This window comes from Nematolebias whitei, chromosome 1 (genome assembly GCF_014905685.2).
Source record: "Nematolebias whitei isolate Nwh7 chromosome 1, NemWhi1, whole genome shotgun sequence".
Lineage (NCBI taxonomy): Eukaryota > Metazoa > Chordata > Actinopteri > Cyprinodontiformes > Rivulidae > Nematolebias > Nematolebias whitei.
Genome location: NC_056498.1, coordinates 15,434,828 through 15,456,298, shown reverse-complemented (window position 1 = coordinate 15,456,298; position 21,471 = coordinate 15,434,828). Strand labels below are relative to the sequence as shown.

Sequence of the window (21,471 nt, the reverse complement as noted above, 5' to 3'; positions counted from 1 at the left end):
GTTTCGTTCCATCTAGCTCGTTCTGCACTTGTTCATCGGCCAGCAAACAGAGAAATGCCTGAACTTCAGCATTCGACTACGGTTGTGCCATGATTATTTGTTTTACCTTATAAAATATTCCAAAATATGCTCCTCCGATTTCTTGTTGTCTGTTATGGCGGGTGAAAAAGAAAATGGCGGATGGGGTTTTCTGGTGGAAGACTGAATCTCCGCCCTCCACCAATGAATACGCCCCCTGACCAATCAGTGACCTACAGTGTGCTGATGTCCCATCTAAACCTAACAAGAACCAGACCTGGGACCTCAGAGAATTAGGTCCCAAAAATGGGGTGGGTTCCACTGCTAAAGGCATTGTGGATAAAACACGCAATCGGCCCGAACTAGTTACATAGGAGTACCAAAAGGCCGTGTGGATAAGGCGCTTTATACATCCAGTATATGTGTCTAACCTTGAATCCATTCCCTTGCTGGTTGGCCAAGATCTGTTGTCCCGATTTCAGCCTTTGATTGATTTTAAGAATCTCAAAGTCTCGGCCCAGGTGTGTTAACTACTACCCATTAGTGCCCCACCAGCAATGAACTCAAAGTGTTTTGCACTGGACACCTCAGGAAAATCAACCAGCTCAACCAGCTCACCTGAAGAAAACCATACAGTCAGTAAGCTCAAACCTTACACTGAGTTGGTGTCAGCCACACCCACACAACCACGAGAGCTGCCTCTAGTCCAATATGACACCTTCCCGAGTTCACTGAATCCATCACAATCCCATGACCATTACCAACCACAGGTATTGAAAGGCCTTTAGGTACACAAAGCTGATGTGAGTGATGCTGCATTGCCTCTTGGGACTGACAAGTCCGACATCAACCAGGATCTCTATGATACCTTGGTTCAGAGTTCCCTTAAACCTCATAAGTGCCCAGAGGCCACTCACATGTGCCAGGTCAGAACAAAGAGCTTAATGATGTCACAGACTCATAGGGCTGAGTACCGAACCAAGGTTCTTTTATGGCACTGACCGAACTACACCGGTCGGTGTATGTATTGAAACGTCACTCTTCTTTCGGTGTCAAGTTTCGGTATTGGCTGTAACGTGTCACGTGGTTTCAGCATGCAGGCAGGCAAAACACCAGACATATGACAAACAGCTACACACAGATTACATCCAGAGCTGTATAGACCTGCCGTACCTAATCTATGTACACTGTAATGTATGTCTATGGTGCTGGTGACGCCCACAGACGGGTTCACGTGTGCAGCGCGTGTTGTCGAAGCCGAAAGTTGCTCCGTGTTTTTCTGCGAGGAGAGAAGAGTTCATTAACCTCCCCCCCTCCTCCTCTCAGCATTAGTCAGCCTGTGAGAGCCTGAACATCCTGATTTATCTCCACGACCGGACTCTTCATCAAAGAACTCTGAGGACGGCCCTGTGCGTTTCAGCTGGTGAGTTTACGTTTGTTAGCGTAACTGCAGCTTAACACGTAAATTGCGGTGAAATAAATTATGATCCATGTAACGCTATTTTTAAGATATTAGTGTGTAAATTTATTTTATCTACGTAGCTAGCTAAACTCAGAAGCTAACTAAGGATTGACAGTAACATAAATCTTAGCTTGTAAAACTGCTCATCCATCCAGTCAGCTGCTTAAACAGTTCATCTAATGTTCACTGTTCATGTTAATGTTCTCCTCACAGGAGCCTCTGACCCTGATGTGAGGAGGACAAAAGAAAAGCGAGGTGGGGACCACAGGACAATCAGACTTTGTTGTTAAAAATTTATTGCTTTTTCTACAGTGGAGCTACATGTTGGAGGTAAATTAAACTTTAAAGGATTTTGTTGACCAGTTAAACCTTTATCTCTCAGCCTAGATAATGTTTTTTGAGTAATAATAACACAACCATGTTATTGTTGATGTTTTGTTCTAATGTCAATTAGGGAGATGGTCAGAGCCCTAAACCCCAGAGAATCACAGAGAAGATTCATGCAGAGACACAGAGGTGCAGAAGTCTGCATCAGCCCTACCTCAGTGAATCCAGTGACCTGCTGGTGGAATGTGAGGGACAATATGTCAGTGCTATCAAACTGACAAACAGGTATCTGTGTGTGTAACAATCATCATCCACACCCTCAGAGTGAACATTTTCTACTGCTGGAGACACCATCAGCCAGGAGTGGGCTTGTTTGTGTCCACAGAAAACAGACATGTTGATGTTTCTGAAGAAAAACTGTTCAGTGAAAAGGTCCTCAGTGTGTAGCAGTGAACATTAGACACTGACGTGTCACTGTTTTTTAACTGGTCTTTTGACCTGGAAATTATTTGCTTGTTTTTATGTAAGAAAACTGCTTGGAATAGAAAAATACCAAAGTTAAAAAATAAAACTCACAATTTGTACTGTAATGCGTAACGTAATTTTATTCTTGTTAGAATTAATAGTAATTACAAAATTGGTACCGAAAAAAGAACCGACACCGAAGTGAAGGTACCGACACCGGTACCGATACAGATTTTTTTAGAAAGGTACCCAGCCCTACAGACTCATTAGTTACAAGAGGTACCAATAGCTGTACCCCATGGTCTCTCAACCACTCCTGGCTACCTGATTGTGTCCCAAACCCTCCCACCCCAGAGGACTGTATACTCACATGTTTGTATGCTATAGCCAACATTTTTGTTGTCCCACACCCAATAGACAATGCAAACATTATTTGAACCTGCGTTTTCAGATAAAGTCCTCATTTAGCTACAATCTTTGGATCCAGCCATCAAAAAGATGGTTCGCTACCTAGCTGATCTAGACGGGAACATTCTATCCTCTGAGGAACTTGACTCAATCCCTGAACCCTGTACTCTTTTTAAGGTACAATAGTTCCAGAAAATGATCAAGGAAATGCTATTTTTTTTCTCCAGGTCCAACAGCTTCACCTTCATTCATGGTGCCTCGGGAACATAGGGGGGTGATGTTGGAACATGTCCATGACCTCCCATCTTCAATACACAAAGGTGCCAAGGTAGCACTTAGTGTATTAAATCAAGTTGCTTATTGGCCAGGAATGGGCAAAGATGTAAATGACTACATCAAAGAGTGATTGATCTGTTGCCAACTCCAACCTGCAAGATTCCCACATAAGTCCATTGGCGCCTCTCCATTCAAGATGACTGGTCGACAGACGACCTTTCCTTTACACCTACCGTACAAACCTGGTGAAGCCAATGTAGCCACAGCCTACACCACTCACCAGTACATGAAAGATCAGAATAAACACCTGAGAAACACATTTTCCTTTGCCCCAAAATGTCTTAACAAGACAGCTGAAGGACGCAAGGTATACTACGATCAAAAAGCCTCCCATGAAGAACTTTAAGTGGCAGAAAAGTTCTGGTACTACCCCTTTGCACCACCCACTGGGCAGAAAGCTTCCAGAGCTAGAACGCTCAACCACAAAATCCTTCCAGGCTGGACAGGACGATACCTGGTAATGACAAATTATCTCCAGTTGTGTACTGAAGCAAAATTAGCAGAGGTTAGAAATATCCTTTTTTTAAATGGGTCCACCAAAACCAGTTCAAACTGTACAAGGCTCCCACCAAAATCACCAAAACAGGTAATTAAAAACCCAACCGAACAAACTACAAAAGATGGCAGAGCTTACTCTACTTAAAAATAAAACCCCTAAATTATAGATCTTTAAGATTAATCTTGCTTTGAAATAAATAGGTAAGGTATAACACCTTAGACCTACCTAATAGTAAACTTGAACAAAAATCAACTTTCTTAGACCACCAAGATCATGCTAAGACAAAACAGCAAATGATCAAAAAGATGACAACCCCACTAATGAGGATGAATTACTGCGGGTTGCAGTCAGGATTGTATGTTGTTCATACTCACACTCAGGTAATCAGCATGTTAAAGTTTGATTTTTTTTAAATCTGCCCAAAACCTAACCACATAACTGATCCAATCCAGTAAAAAAAAAAAAATTGTCAGACATAGAAGAACCAAACCCAGCATTCCCTATGACCTATTGGAACTTATGGAGACCCATAGATCTACACTTCCAATTTTGTTCAGTTTACTTTTACCCCAGATTCTCCTTTTGCATGCTTTATTTCCCTTAACATTTAATCATTAGCCTATACACTCCTTTGTCCACTTGTGTCTATATAAAATCAGTGACATTAGAATCCCTGATTTTAAATGCAATTAACTTAGACCAATTGAGTTTGTCAATTGAGTTTACATTAGATATTGTTCTAGACATTATATATGTTCTAGAATTGTGCTGCTCATGGTGGCTGAATGTTGGAGTAGCTCTGTTACATTAATTCTGAAGTTTTGCTTTTGGAAACTTTAATTCCTCTTTTCCTGGATGTAAATTACTTGTTTTGGATGATTGTTTCCTCTGGTATTGCATGTTGTGCAGCTGGAAAGATTTTTACTGAAACTTTTTTAGTTTAGGACATTTGTTATTATGCATAACCATAACAAAAAGGTGGTTTTCTACAACCAGGAACAGCTGATTAACATCTCAAAAGCTCAAATAATATCTCAACTACAGCCCCAAATCTCAAATGAATTGAAAATGCGGTGCCGTGGATGCATTCCCGTCTCTCTGCCAGCTGTGCTCAAATGCCTGACCACGGAGATCCTGGAACTGGCAGAAAACGACTCGTGACAGCAGAAGGGCCGGAATCACCCCCCAGCCGGCTGTCCACAGCAACGAGGAGCTTGGCATGCTGCTGGAAGGAGTGGCCATCGCTTTGGGAGGAGTTCAACCCGGCATGCGGGTGGTCCTAGAGCCCCGGGGAACCAAGAGGCCAGCCAAGTCTTTGTGGGTGGATCGGACGGCATCTGCGGCCAGTTCCTTCAGATCTACTGTGGGATGGATGGACCTTCCTGCCTACAGCCATCAATATCTATAATATATTTTAATGAAATGAGGATAATGAGTTACAACATTTAATTTCCCTTTGGGATTAATAAAGTATTTTTGAATTTTGAATTGAATATGCATTATTATTCAACCTTATTCCCATTATATATTGAATTAGTTATAGGCTTAGTTGGGCACCAGAAGTCATTAGATGAATAGTCCAATTACCTCAGCATCCTGTGGTCTACCTCCTCATCCTAGCGATCAACTTCACCTTGCCCTCCATTTTGGACTTCAAATGGAATACCCTTGATTTTTCTTTTAATCTTCCGTGGATTTACCTCTTTTGACTTTGCATGAAATAATCTTGATTTTCTTTTTCCTTTCTTGGAATTAGCCACTTTGACTTTTCAGAATCTACCACAACATTTGTTGGAATACTTCTAATGTATGGACACTGTTAGTTGCAATTCATCCATCCATCCATCCATCCATCCATCCATCCATCCATCCATCCATCTATTATCTTTACCCGTTTATTCCATTTTGGGTCACGGGGGTCGCTGGTGCCCATGTCCAGCAATCACTGTGCAAGGGGCGGGGTACACCCTGGACAGATCGCAAGTCCATCACAGGGACACATAGAGACAAACGAGACAAACAACCATTCACTCTCTCTCTCTCACCTAGGGACAATTTAGAGTTACCAATCAGCCTAACATGCATGTTTTTGGTCTGTGGGAGGAAACCGGAGCACCCGGCGAAAACCCACGCATGCACGGAGAGAACATGCAAACTCCACCCAGAAAGGCCCCTGGACTGGGGTTTGAACCAAGGACCTGCTCACTGAGAGGCATCAGCTCTACCAGTTGCACCACCGTGCTGCCCAGTTGCAATTCAACAACCATAAAATCAGGTTGTAAATCTCAAGTGTGGGAAATGTAGAATCATACATCAGACCTCTCTCATACAAATTATTTTTCTGATGTTTTAAAACAAGACTGACTTTTAACACTGTTTTCAGTTTTGTGTACTCACTCACCACCACCCCCCCCCCCCCCCCCCACCCCCAACACACACACACATAAGTACAGAGGGGGAAAGCTACTGCTGGCTTAGCACAATATTAAGAAACTTTTAGTGTGATGGCTTGTTTCACAACTCTTGTACCAGCAACATATACAGTTGTTAGCCCAAAAACAAAAGCTTGTGTTTTTAAAACAGTGGAGTCAGTGATTCCTTAACATGTAAGGTTTACCAACATGTAGCCCACACAGTCAATTCACATATTTCAACAGCTAAAGTGTCCATCTTTGTTTTAAGACGAAAATCCTTACTCAACTCATGAGGACAGATGCTGCTTCTCTGAAGCAGTCAATATTTGTTGTGTGCAATGGTTCAAAGTTCAACTTTTTCAATGTTATTCTGATGGTCCCGGTTAGCATATGGCTAAAGTTAGCATCAGGTTAAGGATATGAACTAGACTTTCCATATATCTTTTATATTATAGCGGCATAAGTCAATAAAAACTTGCTTAGAATATTGGTCACAATATTTTTAATGTCTTAGAAAACAAAAAAGGGAATAATTTTACAGAAGCAAAGTATACATTTACAAATTGTGCACAATAATAAAGTTTAGAGAAAACTGAATAAAAAACCCCCCACAAAGTGTTACTATAACTTGACTAAATTTTGTGTCCTAAACAAACTAGATACTCATCTTACTGAATCAAAAGAAACATTTCACCTACATAAGATAAATTTTGGATCTAAAGTTTTTGCTACAATCAAAACTAAATATACTAATGAAAATGATAACATTTGCATAGTCCATTTATTTAACTAATAAAGTAAAGAAAAAAGTATAAATTAATAGATGTGTCCAGTCATGTTGCTTAATTACTTCAGTCACATCATGGGCCATGTGCATTAAAAATGAAGCCAAAGTAAATAAGATGAATTTTGAAATATTATTCAACAATTTAAAATGTTTTGGTGACTTTGTAAGAATGTTCCGTGTTGGGGAAAATATTGTAACAGCTTCATTAAAACCAAATTCTCAACTGGTTGCTGATTGCACATCAACAGCAAGTAAAGTGACATTTGCATTTAGAAAGTTGGCAAGACCTCAGAAAATGGGGCATGATGTTCTTTTCCCCACACGGTGTTTGTGCATTACTGCAAAATGCAGATAAAATAGACTGTTAGTAAAAACACTTTGTTTTCAGGTATACATAAAATAATCTCATACATGGGTTGAAAATCAAAACAAAACACAAATTACAAAATGTGGTTGCAAAAGCCATAATATTGGATTACAGAGATGTAAAAAATAAAGTACTGAGTAGAAACCTCAATCATTAGTGTTTATAAATGGACTAATTGTAGCATAGATTAAAAAACATTACCATTATAGCAGGCGTGTCAAACTCAGTTACAAAAGGGGACCAAAATTAACAACTTAATTTTAGAAAGAGCCGGTTTAAGTTGATACATTAACCCAAGTCAGGTACCTGACATCTGTTTTTGGTTGCATGCTTATCAGCAGGAGTTCAATTTGTCACATTTGAATGAAGAGTAGTCCATATTGTACATTTTTTCATCACTTTGCTGTTTCCACATTAAAATTGAAGATGACTGAAAAAATTAAATCTGCACTAAATGCTGTATTTATTGGTTTTTAAAGCAAAATGAGAAGCAAGAAAAATATTTTACAGTTAAAATGTTATCTTGGGAGGCCATATAAGATGTTAACGAAGGCCAGATTTGGCCCACGGGCCTTGAAATGACATGTGCTCGACAGTTTAAACATTTGGTGGCTCTGTCGTAATGTTCTCCAGTTTTGTAAAGTAACCCGGACCACTTAAAGGGCAGAGTCAGTGCAATGTTTATCCCAATGATCGACTTTATCCTATTAGGAAATATTTCTAATCTAGTCACTTTTCTAGGAAATCATTACTCCTAATCATAGAACTTTGGGGGTGTCAATGACTGGTTTGATAAATATTAATTGAATAATAATAATATGAATACATTTCTATAGTCCTCAGAGTTCTCACTCAACAATAAATGAAAGGCTGTGTCATTCATCAGGAAGGGAACATTAAGCTTAAAGAACCAGGACCAACATCTTGCCAAAATTAAAGCGTTTCTTTACCATCAGTGTTCCTGCATGTTCTTCTCTAAAATATTGCAGTTTCCCATGTTTGAGGTATCCTGCATTGCTAAAATGTATTAATAATGAATGAATAAAGCTTTAAAATGTGTGATTTGTAGGATTGACTGCATATTGATTAACCATATATTTAAAACCTCTATCAGGTTCCAAGAATGATGATATGATCCTTAGATCTGTTAGAATGACAGGGATGAATTGTCACCCCCTGGAACCTCTATTATTTTTCTGCAAAAAAAGTTTAAAAATAAAATAAAAAATAAAACTCTTTATGGCTAAATCTTTCTACTATGACATTCAGTTTTAAGTTTCCGTACAGCATCATCACTGGGTCAGTGAATCTTTTACTTTGTTTCCAGAATTGTTATGAGAAAAAAATAAGAACTGATTATTATTGTACTGATATTTGCATCATCATTCTCATATCATCTGAACCTTAATGACACCTGCATTAAATGCATTTTTAATGGTATCTATGAATGACACTTTTTACATATATTTTTGCAACTCGTGTATTTGCCCTGTTACATGCTCAATAATCAAGGCAGATAAATCTAACCAGGTTGAGTGCGGTCCTCTGGACCCTTGCTGACTTTATCAGCTTCTTTATCAACGAAGAAGAATCCCTCCAGAGGATTTGACTCAACATTTTTAAACTCATGTCTCTCATTATATAATTTTTCAAGGCTGTATTTAAAGTCAGTGCCCTAAGTTATCCATTTGTGTGAGACTCCTCCTCTTTCATAGAGATTATTTATTCGCAATAGAAGGTGAGGACATTTTGCTGGTTTCCTCGTATTAACACTGTGGGGCAGTGGAGACCACAGGTCAGAGCGTCCAGCCAGGCCATGTACAGAGCACTGGGGCAGTCACTCGGTGGCACTGGAAGGCTCCTAAAGGCAAAAAGATCACATTACATGAACATAAAATAAAACAAGAGTAGGTCCTTTTTTAAAATGCATGACCAAGGAGTAAAGTTGGTCATTTTATAATTTGTCATGTTGCGCATTTTTGTAAATAATGATTCCTTCCATCCATCTATCCATTTATCCATCCATCAATTTTTTTTTCCGCTTAACTGGGGTCAGGTCGCAGCAGCCTAAGTAGGGAGGCTCAGACTTCCTTCTCCCCAGCCACTTGGGCCAACTCTTCCAGGGGAATCCCGAGGTGTTTCCAGGCAAGATGAGAAACATAGTCCGTCCAGTGTGGCCTGTGTCTTCCTCTCGATCTTCTCCCAGTCGGACGTGTCCTGAACACCTTGCCAGGGAGGTGTCCAGTAGGCACCCTAACCAGATGCCTGAGCCATCTCAACTGGCTCCTTTCAACGTGGTCCCTCCCGGATGACCGAGCTTCTCACCCTATCTCTAAGAGAGAGTCCAGACACCCTACGAAAAAAACTCATTGTGGCCACTTGTATCCATGATCTCGTTCTTTTGGTCACAACCCAAAAGTCATGACCATACATGAGTGTAGGAACATAGATGAATCAGTAAATCTAGAGCTTTCCCTTTTGACTCAGCTCTCTCATCACCACTGCAGACCGGTACAGTGTCCACTTCACTGCAGACGCTGCACCTATCCACCTATTTGTCTCTCGCCCCATTTCCCCCTCATTCATGAACAAGACCCCACAATACTTGAACTCCTCCACTTGGGGCAGGACCTCCTTCCCGACATAGAGAAGGCACTCTACCCTTTTCTGGCTCAAGACCATGGCCTCAGATTTTGAGGCTCTGATCCTCATCCTGGTGGCTTCACACTCAGCTGTGAACCACTCCAGCGAAAGCTGTAGATCACGACATGAAGAAGCCAATAGGACCACGTCCTCTGCAAAAAGCAGAGACGTGATCCTAAGGCCACCAAAACGGATCCCCTAAACACCTTGTCTGCACCTAGAAATTCTGTCCATAAAAGTTATGAACAGAAGCTGTGACAAAGGGCAACCCTGATGGAGTTCAATTCTTACTGGGAACGAGCCCGACTTACTGCTGCCAATGCAAACCAAGCTCTGACACCAGTCATACAGGGACCTAACAACTTGTATCAAAGGGCCTGGTACCCCATACTCCCGGAGTACTGCACTGGATTCCCCGAGGGACGTGGTCGAACGCCTTCTCCAAGTTCACAAAGCACTTGTAGAATGGTTGGGCAAACTCCCACACACCCTCCAGGACCTTGCTGAGGGTGTAGAGCTGGTCCAGTATTCCATGACCAGAAAAAACACACTGTTCCTCCTGAATTTTCATTCAACCTTTTTTTTCATTCAACGTTTATTTAGACACATAAGTCACAATGAGCCTAGAAGATTCATTTACAAGTGAGATCTGTTAAGACAGAATCTGAAGTTTGACTATCCGACAAACCTCCTCTCCAGAAACCCTGAATAGACCTTACCAAGAAAGCTTAAGAGCGTGATCCCCCTGTAGTTGGAGCACATTCTGTGGTACCCCTTTTTGAATAGGGGGACCACCACCACTACTGTCTGCCAATCCAGGGGAACTGTTCCCGATGTCCACACAATATTGTTGAATCACGTAAGCCAATACAAACCTACAACATCTAGAGCTTTAAGGAACTCTGGGCAAATCTCATCCACCCCTGGGGCCCTGCCACCGAGGAGCTTGTAACCACCTCAGTGACCTCAGCACCAGAGATGGGAGAGTCTGACCCAAAGTCCCCAGGCTCTGCTTCCTCAATGGAACATGTGCTAGTCGGAATGAGGAGGTCTTCGAAGTACTCTGCCCACCAACCCACGCCATCCTGAGTTGAGGTCAGCAGCACACCATCCCCACTATAAACCGTGTTGGTGGTGTACTGCTTCCCCCCACACCCAAGACTCCAGATGGTGGACCATAATCGCTTCAAAATCATATGGAAGTCGTTCTCCATGACCTCTTAGAACTCATCACACATCCAAGGTTTTGCCTCAGTGACCACCCAAGCTGCATGTCTCTTGGACTGCCGGTACCCATCAGCTGCTTCCGGGGTCCCACAGGCCAAAAAGGCCACATGGGACACCTTCTTCATCCTGACAGCATCCCTTACCGCCGGTGTCCACCAATGTGTTTGAGAGTTACCACCGCGACAGGCACCGACAACCTTGTGGCCACAGCTCTGATAAGCCACCTCAACAATGGAGGTACAGAACATGGCCCACTTGGACTCAATGTCTCCCACCTCCCCTGGAACGTGTTTGAAGTTCTCCCAGAGGTGGGAGTTAAAGCTTCATCTCACGGGAGACTCTGCCAGACGTTTCCAGCAGACTCTCAGAATACATTTGGGCTTACCAGGTCTGACCGGCATCCTCCCCCACCATTGCAGCCAACTCACCACCATGTAGTGATCAGTGGACAGCTTCACCCCTGTCTTCACCTGAGTGTCCAAGACATGCAGCCACAGATCAGATGAGATGACAACAAAGTTGATCATCAAACTGCAGCCTAGGGCATCCTGTTGCCAAGAGCATACAGTACAGTATATGGACACACTTATGCTTGAACATGGTGTTCATTATGGATAATCCATGATGAACACAGAAGTCCAATAAAAGAATACCACTCGAGTTCAGATCAGGGTTCCTCCCAACCACACCCCTCCAAATCTCACTGTCATTATCCACGTGAATGTTGAAGTCCCCCAGCAGAACAATGGAGTCCCCAATAGGGGCACTCTCCAGTATCCCCTCCAAGGACTGCAAAAATGGTGGGTAATCTGAACTGCCATTTGGCGCGTAAGCACAAACCACAGTCATAACCCATCCCCTTACATGTAGGTGGATGGAGGCTACTCTCTTGTTCACCGGGGTGAACCACACCGTGCTTAGTATAACCCCAAATAATGCTTCCCCATATCAGAATTAATTTCTATTAATCTCAATCTATTAAACCTTTAGGCAAAATTACATTTTTATGTGCACACTTTGCTGAAAACAAATTTCTCAAGCTTGTGATATATGAAAATTTTTAGACAAATAAACTGTGTACTCACACAAGAACAAGAGCAGTATGTTGTGAATTCTTTCGGATGATTTCATTCAGCCTCACTTTACTCTGTGACTATAAAAGAGAAATGCAAAGAACTTGTGTCAAAGCCACTTCCAAGAGAAAAAAACATGTAGTGTAAATGCATATTCAGACAGATTTTCAACAAACTGTTTCATCAGTTAACATTAACTTTCATGTGTTAAATGATTAAACACCCACCCTAAGTTTGAAGGCTTCAAATTCTTTGTCAGATATTTTCCAAGGGGCATTTTGTCTCAGTTCCTGCACCGAGACGCCTTCCTGCTGCTCATCATACAGCCTGAAGGGGGCGACACTGTCCACAAACCTGCTCAAGCTGCAAAGCCATCAGAAAAGCAATAGGCACAAATTAGTTTGTTCTGGAAAATGGGTTTGGTAATTTAAGGGCTTAATAAGATTTGAAAAGATTTTTCAGAAACAAAATGTGGTCTGCAGGTAAAGCTCTTAAAATAGTGAATGAATCAATTAATGAATGAATGGTTTATTTAGTCATATCAACAATAAAATAATAATAATAATGAAAAACCTTTATGACCAAAAAGGTGTAGGTAAAAGCCTACTTGGATTGTCCCCAAAAAAAATTGAATAAAGTAGATGTGATTTCCTGCATTTTGGTGTATTTTAACAGGTTATTCAAAAATATAAGTACTTGTAAATAAATAATGAATTATTATTATTATTATTAATTATTTTATTTTTTTGCGGACCCCTAAGCACTGGCTCACGGACTCCTGGGAGTCTGGGGACCCCAGTTTTACAACCGTTGCTCTAGGACGTCACTCACAAATTCCATAAAGAAACATCATGTTATGGTTTTCAAATGTTTAATCAAGTTGTTTATCTTAATCGGGAATTTTATTTGGCTTTGCCAACTCTGGGGCAATACTAACAAAATCATTCATCTCATTAAGCAGTTCCTCTAATCTTTCTACTTTTATTTTCCTTGCTCATAAGATATGCCAAAAAAAACATTTTCTAATCCATGTTTTTAAATCATCATCATTTAATAAACTCCAAGTTGTCTTAATATTAAATTTACGCTTCTGCATCAACTGATTATCATAATATTTTTGTGAAATTAATCAATGCTGTATATGCACATAAACAAGAATAAACACAAGAGTGTTTAATTTCAAATAGGAGCTGGCTATGTAAGGAAGTCCACAGAGCTTCTTCTTCTTTCAGCTTTTCCGTCTTCAGGGGTCTCCACATCGAGTCATTCTCCTCCATCTCACTCTGTCTTCTGCATCCTCTGTCCTCACTCCATCTACCTCCATGTCCTCTCTAACTGCATACATATATCTCCTCTTTTGCCTTCCTTTTTGTCTTTTTCCTGTCAGCAGCATTTCTAATATCCTTCTACCCATATAACCACTGTCTCTCCTCTGGACATGTCCAAACCATCTCAGTCTGGCCTCTCTAACTTTATCTCCCAGTTGTTCAACGTGTGCCGAACCTTTGATGATCTCATTCTTAATCTTATCCATCCTTGTCATTCCTAAGGAGAACCTTAGCATCTTCATTTCTGCCACTTCCAGTTCATTCTCCTGTATGTTTTTATCAATGCTTCTGTCTCCAGACCATACAACATAGCTGGTCTCACCACTGTCTTGTAAACTTTTCCTTTGGCCTTTGCTGACACTCTTTAGTCACAAATCACTCCTGAAACTTTTCTCCATCCACTCCATCCTGCCTGGACTCTCTTTTCACCTCTTTACCACTTTCCCCATTTTCCTGGACAGTGGATCCCAAGTACTTGAAGTCATGCAACTTTGTGACCTCTGCTCCTTATAGTCTCACACTTCCACCGGCCTCCATGCCATTCACACACATATACTCTGTATTACTATGGCTGACTTTCATTCCTCTTCTTTCAAGCGCATACCTCCAACTCTCAAAGTTTTCTTCCACCTGTTCCCTGTTCTCATCACCTATCACATCATCTGTAAACATCAAAGTACATGGGTATTCCTGCCTGACCTCATCTGTTAGTCGGTCCACCACCAGAGCAAACAAGAAGGGGCTCAGATCCGATCCTTGATGCAATACCACCTCCACCTTGAAGTATCTGTCACTCCTACAGCAAATCACACCGTTGTCCTGCTGTCCTCATACATGTCCTGTACCAGTCTAACATACTTCTCTGCCACTCCAGATTTCCTCATGCAATACCATACCTGCTTCCTTGGCGCCCTGTCATATGCTTTTTCTAAATCCACAAAGACACAATGGAGTTCCTTCTGACCTTCTCTGTACTTCTCCATCAGCATTGTCAAAGCAAAGATGCATCTGTGGTGCTCTTTCTTGGCATGAAACCATACTGCTGCTCACCTCTCGTATAAGTCTAGCATCCACAACTCTCTCCCAGATCTTCATTGTGTGGCTCATCAACTTAATTCCCCTGTAGTTGCCACAACCCAGTACATCACCCTTGTTCTTAAAAATGGGCACCAGCACATTTCTTCTCCAATCCTCTGGCATTTTCTCACCCTCAAATATGCCATTGAATATTTGGGTCAAAAACCTCACTACCATCTCTCCAAAATGTTTCCAAATGTCCACTGGTATGTCATCAGGTCCTACTGCCTTCCCCTTTTTCATTCTTTTCAGACTCCACCCACATTAATCTTTCCCACTTCCTGGTCCACAGTTTCTATGACCTCTACTCTTCTTTCTCTTCCATTCTCTTCATGCATTAGCCCCTCAAAGTACTCCTTACATCTTCCCATCACACTCTCCTCACTTGTTAGAACATTACCATTCCTATCTTTAACAAGCCTAATGTGCTGCACATCCTTTCCAGCCTGATCCCTCTGTCTTGCCAATCTGTACAAGTCAATCTCACCCTCTTTAGTATCCTGCCTCCCATACAACTCATTATAGGCTTTCTGCTTTGCTTTAACTGCCTCCCTCTTTGCTCTACGTCCCATCTCCTTATATCCCTGTCTCATCTCTTGATTTCTCCCACTGTCATATTTCTTCTTGGCTAACCTCTTTCTTTGTACAGCATCTTGCACTTCACTATTCCACCACCAGGTTTCCTTATCATCCATGCTCTGTCCAGATGATACATCAAGTACCTCATAGCTGTCTCTCTAATTACTGTTGCTGTAGTAGCGCAGTCATCTGGAAGCTCTTTTTAACCACCCAGAGCCTTTAACAGCTCCTCTCTGAATTTGTCACAAATTTTTTCCTTCTTCATCTTCCATCGTGTGGTCTTCTTATCTGATTTTACTATTTTGCTCTTCTTCAAAACAGTGGTCATTCTACACACAACCACCCGTTGCTGTCTGGCCACACTTTCCACTGCCACAACCTTACAGTCTCTAATCTCTTTCAGGTTTTCTCTTCTACACGGAATGTAGTCGACCTGCGTACTCCTTCCTCCTCTCTTATAGGTCACTCTGTGTTCCTCCCTCTTTTGGAAATAAGTGTTGACTACAGCCATTTCCATTCTCTTGGCAAGATCCACCACCATCTGTCCTTCCTGGTTTCTTTCCTTGACACCAAACCTACCCATCACTTCCTCATCCCCTCTGTTTCCTTCACCAACATGTCCATTCAGGTCTGCTCTGATCACCACTCCCTCCTCCCTGGGAATACTCTCTATCATTTCATCCAAATCTTTCCAAAATGTATATTTCTCCTTTCCATCACATCCAACCATAACCCCTGACAATGTGTAGCATCAGAAATTCTACTTCTACCTGGCACGCCACCCTATCTGACACTCTCTTCACCTCTACTACATTCTTTGCCAACTCCTCTTTTAGGACCACCCCTACTCCATTTCTCTATCTCTCCACACCAAGGTAAAACAGTTTGAACCCTGCTCTAATGATGCTAGCCTTGCTGCCCTTCCAATTGGACGCTTGGACACATAAAACATCTACCTTCCTTCTCTGCATCATGTCAGCCAGCTCTCTTCCTTTGCCTGTCATTGTCTCCACATTTAGGGTTGCAACCCTCTGTCCTACATTCTTGACTTTCCTCTGTTTCCTCTGTCTCCTGACATGTTTCCCTCCTCGTGGTCTTCAAACTAATAGTAGTACAATTTCTGCCGACACCCTGTTTGTCAACAGCACCGGTGGCAATCATTGTTAACCCAGGCCTCGACCGATCTGGTATGTTTTCGCTTTGATGAACTTGCATTATGGGTTTGGAAAACGTGTTTTATATTGGATGCCCTTCCTGACACAACCCACACCATTTACCTGGGTTTGGGACCGGCACAAGCGATACACTGGCTTATGCTCCCTAATGGCTGGTTTAAAGAAGTACACAGAGCAATTGTAAATAAAATAAATAACATTTTTAAACAACTGGTAACACCAAATTTCTCTCAAAATTGTTAAACATGTATGGCATTTATGAAATATTAGTGTAGTGTCATACGTCAGGACTCTAACTATTTATGTGAATCATTTTTAGTTCATTAAACAATGTTGTGGCTACCCCTCTGGTTCAACCACCCAGGTCTGGAAAGTAATAAAAATACATCAGCTGATGTTCAGTAGAAGATGTCGCACCAAGAATTCCATTCATCAAAGAAACCTCTGATGGATAATCATACCAGTCTCTGCTTTCTCTAAAGCAACAATAAAGTGACACAATTTAATATTTTCAGAAGATTTAAATACTTTACATGCTTCAAGACTCCTCCAGGAATGTTCACTTCATTGTAAATTCTTTAGTTGATGCTTAAAGGAATGACTCCCAATTAGACTCTCTTCTAAGGACCAAAACACAGTTCAACAGTGCCCCCAAAGGCCAAATACTCATCTCATTAATTTATAACAAATTCTGTTTAAAACAATGTCTTCTAATGTGGGAGTTCTGTTCTGTCAGCTCTCTGCAGCCACATCTATCTCTAATCAGCAGCACCTGAGAATCATCGGCTTGATGAGCAAGAAGAGCCTAAAAGACTGAAGAGGACATCCTGTCAGTGCTGGAGCATTAGCTGCCAAATGATAGTTCTGTTCTGTTTTTAAATAAAAAAAAATATATATATATATATTATACCGTTTCTCCTCATGTTTTCTTCCCTTTTCTCATCTAAGCAAAAATATTATTCTGAATAAAAATAAGAGGGCCACACCTTTCTTTTTTTTTAATAGTAGCAGCTTTATGCACTACGTCCATCTTTCGGACGACTGTATGTACATTTTCTTGTTGTATCTCAGCACAATGATGATAAAGCTTATTCTGATTCTGTTCTAGCCTTTTACTGGTGAGTTAAAGTGAATATTAACTATTTTGTATTTATCAGTGCTTACATTAAATAATCCCTGATGTCCTCCTGTCCCCTGGGATATTTTATGTGGATCACAAGCTCTCCTGTGCCTCCTCAACTGTCTCCACGCCTTCCTACCACTTGCCTTTCTCCTGCCATTGTTCAGACAAACACCTTCTTCACCTGGAACCATTTGGGTCAGCTCTTCCCACTACTGACTCATAGCTCTATGGTAAGAAAGAGCCACAACAACATTATCACCACTGTCGACAGACCACTATCTCCTTGCTCTTCAGGGTTCCAGCTCCCTACCTGGCTCATTGAATGATTTATCCCCTTGTAAATAAACACTGTAAATACATTAAAAAAGGTTAAATAGTGGCATCTGGACCAGTTTCTTAAAGTAAGAAATGTTTCATCCCTCATTGCGAGGACTTTCTCAGTCTACGTCCTGCCAACCAGATCTGTCCCATAGGTAGCCTTCACTGCTGTGTTTCAAGGCAACCTCCTGTTGGAATCTCAAAAGTAGGAACATTTCTCACTTAAAGAAACTGGTCCAGATGACAAGATTTAAACTTTTTGTTGTTATCTACCTGGATGATTGAGCTTACAACACTTTATCTGGACCACATTGGTCTTGGTTGGCCTCAGGCTGTGAGTAGGATGTTGGCCATATGGCCTATAACATTTGATTGTTGTACACGATGAATGATTGTTTTGGATGGGTGCATTTTGCACGTGTTAAATCCTAATTTTGAGATTCCAACAGGAGGTTGACTTGAAACACAGCAGTGAAGGCTACGTATGGGACAGATCTGGTTGACAGGCCGTAGACCGATGAAGTCCTCTGGATGGGGGTGAAACATTTCTCACTTTATGGGTGCATTCACACCAGCCCTGTTTAGTCCGCTTTAATCGAACTCTAGCTCGTTTTCCTAGAAAGTCCGGTTCGTTTAGGGAGGTGTGAACATGCCATCGAACTCTGTCACGGAACAAAAAGGCAAACTCTGGCCTGGGCTAAAACCTAGGTCTCGGTCCGGTAGAAGAGAACTCCAGCGCGGTTCGAGTACAGTGTGAATGTAAACAGACCGGGACCCGCTCCGCAGGACAAACAAACATGCATTTCTCTGACCTTATATGGAGCCGTCAGCTGCCTTGTGTGGAAAAACAATATTCTCCATGGTCTTCTGTCTCATCTTCTGCTCATGCTAAGTCCATTTTTGAAAAATGACTAAATATAACTCCTAAAACTGCTAAAACTTGATGCCACTTTGTTTTTATTTTTATTTACAGAAGAAGAAGAAGACGTGTCTTCAGAGGTTTTTGTGTTGTTTCTTTCAGTAGTTCTTGGTGCAGCGCCCCCACAGGCGAGCGAGGGAATAGGTTGGTTCAACAGGTTGACTCGACTGCACAGTGCAGTGTGAATGCAAACTCACCAGCTCAAATGTAAACAAAAGGTCATGAATATTGGTCCTGAACCGAACCGAGTCTACCGGACTATCTGGTGTGAAAACGACCTAAGAAACTGGTCTAGATGACACTATTTAACCTTTTTTTGTTGTTGCTGTTACCTGGATGATTGAGTTTACAACACTTTGACTGTAAATACATATTGAGTCTTGGTACGTATCTGTTCTCCTCTGTCCTTGTATCTATAGCCACAATTGTTACACCAATTCTCCATAAGTAAATTTACGCTGAAAATGCTGTAGTGCCCATGTTTTATTTTAGCTACCAAGAGTTTACAGGTTTCATTCTAAGTCCAACACAAAGTAATGTTTGTTTTGTTCTTCAAAATCTGTTAAATCAACAGTCTTATATTTATAATATGTTTCTAATAAGTATTTTTTGTCATTATTTTATGAAAGTTGAAGTTAGTTTCCTTTCCTGTATAAGAAATATGATGTAGATAACTTTATTAAATAATCCAAAAAAGTTCAATCTGGTCCTCTGGACATTCAAAAAAACAAAACAAACAAAAAAAACAAAGCAAAAAAATATAGAATAGAATAGAATAGAATAGAATAGCAAAAATAGAATTAGAATATTTTTTTATATTTTTTTGCTTTGTTTTTTTTGTTTTCCATGTTTTGATAATGTCCCGAAGAACCGATTTAATTTTTTTTGGATTTTTCTACCTGGATTATTGAGCATGCATCAGGATATTTATTAAATAATGAAAATTTGAGGCAAACAGACGTTCTGAAGGAGAATTATCTCTCTTGGTTTGAAAACTAAGACTAAACTAAACTAAACTAAACTAAGACTAGAACGCCACTGGCTGATCATTACTAAAGGTGTCCGCCTTTATTTAAATATAGTTGCTTTGATTGGGAAAACATTTCCAAACCTTGCCCACTCTGAAAGTTTCAAACAAGATGTGTGCTTGTTTAAAGGGCTTAGTCTCTCTTGTTTTTATGCTCTTGCTTTTTGTCTCCTTTTGCTCTCATTTTTGCTTGCCTTATAACTTTTTTATTATGTCTTGGTCAGAAGTTTTTGTTAATTCAACCATAAACCTCTAGTTTGATTCAGCGCAGTAAAGTGAAACTAGTCGGAACTTTAAAACGCCGACATTTGAGCCTCCTCAAAAATCTGGACCACTTCAGAACCCTAAGACCTCACAGAGACAGACGTTTTTCAACCTCAAAAGTCTTCAGCCTGAGCACCATGAGTTGAGGAACCGAGGGCCAGCTTACAACCAGAACCAGCTGCAGATGGAGACGCTCGTCTCTCAACAGCCAACAGGTACTCTCGGGATGTCTTCACTTCCGAGGTACTGGACCCAGCCACTCACCTGCCTGGTATCTACTACAGAAGTTGAACAGATCTACAACTCTGTAGGACAATACCTCGCTGGTGATATGGTGCCTTCATGATAGAAACGGTAGTCCACTTCCACAACCTTTGATAAGTTTCCACATTAGAACTTTTATTTCATTTGGTTAGTTTCAGTTAAACCTGCCCCTCAACACAAAATAAATCAAAGCTTTTAATTTTGCCTCAAAGTTACACTTTGTTTAATCCATATATTTTATAGTTTATTTTCAATATTACATTTTTACTATATCATATTTTGCCATCACTTATTATTATGCTTAAACAGTGCCAGACTTAAATCAGTTGTGTGTGTGTGTGTGTGTTTTAATGTAATTATGATATTACTTTGAAGAAAAGAACTCATGGATTGGGATGATTTACTGAGAAGGATATTATAAATAATGGATTAATTTAGTTTTCCCTCTTTATGAGGGTGGTGCCCCAAAGTTGATAAATTAATTAGTAATAATTTACAAATTATCAATTTTTATAGTCTAGCCCTACATTAGTCTTGTTGCTGGAGCTGTTTGCGTTGTTTGGATTTTGTATTAGTTTGCTTTCAAACAACATTTTTAATACTTAAACCAACTACAGTGGAGTGTTCATGTCTCTGCACCTTTTCTTTGTGGGTCAGAAGCCAAAAAGTTTTGTTGATGGTGTCGGGACAGCATTTCAGACAGCTGATGTATTCATCTTGATCACTCAATGGTGATGTTTATAATACAGTGATCTTTAAATTACTTATGCAATGTTCTTATTTTAATTGACCTCTTTAAAATAAAGTGATACACTTTTTGAAAAAAATAAGTTCCTTTGAATTAAACTGGTTTAGGAATATTTTTGTGAACAGTGACTATAAAAGAGCAAAGTCTGTTCAAATGTACCTCTTGGAATGAGGACGTTTCTCAATTCCTGCCATGACAATAACATCACTGATGTCCAGACGGAAACTTTTCAGCATAGTGATCATCCTGGGGGGGAAAAAAAGGATAAAATATTTAATATATTTATCTTCCCTACTTCTGTCATATATTTAAACCACAGGTGTTCAATGATAACACAACTACAAAACCACAAGCACAAATACATGTATAACTGATATATTTATGTACATAAATGTGATCTAAAGCAGGGGTTTAGTTTCCCAACTGAACTGTAAATGTAAAATTTAACACAATTTATAGAAACATATAGTTTCCTCCCCCCCATTATTGTTGAATCAGTCTCACCCTAATTTGTTTGTTGTTCAATTGCTTTTTGTTTCAGTCAAGAATCTATATAATCAAGTTGAGAAAATAAATATTTCTGAACATGTTCAGAGTTTAATCACCAAACTTTACCATACATA

At 40.5% G+C, this 21,471-nt stretch overlaps 1 protein-coding gene across 1 annotated transcript in view; it reads right to left on the bottom strand.

The window, feature by feature from the left end:
- Window positions 1–8,805: 8,805 nt before the first annotated feature.
- The window catches only part of LOC119408509 (solute carrier family 12 member 3-like), a 41,123-nt gene continuing 28,457 nt past the window's right edge, over window positions 8,806–21,471 (bottom strand). Inside the window, exons 24-27 of the mRNA XM_037675341.1 lie at window positions 21,008–21,094; window positions 12,254–12,389; window positions 12,039–12,106; window positions 8,806–8,944 (exon numbers count right to left, since the gene is read on the bottom strand). Of these exons, the coding sequence (XP_037531269.1) occupies window positions 8,806–8,944; window positions 12,039–12,106; window positions 12,254–12,389; window positions 21,008–21,094 (430 nt within the window). The remainder of the gene's footprint in view (window positions 8,945–12,038; window positions 12,107–12,253; window positions 12,390–21,007; window positions 21,095–21,471) is intronic.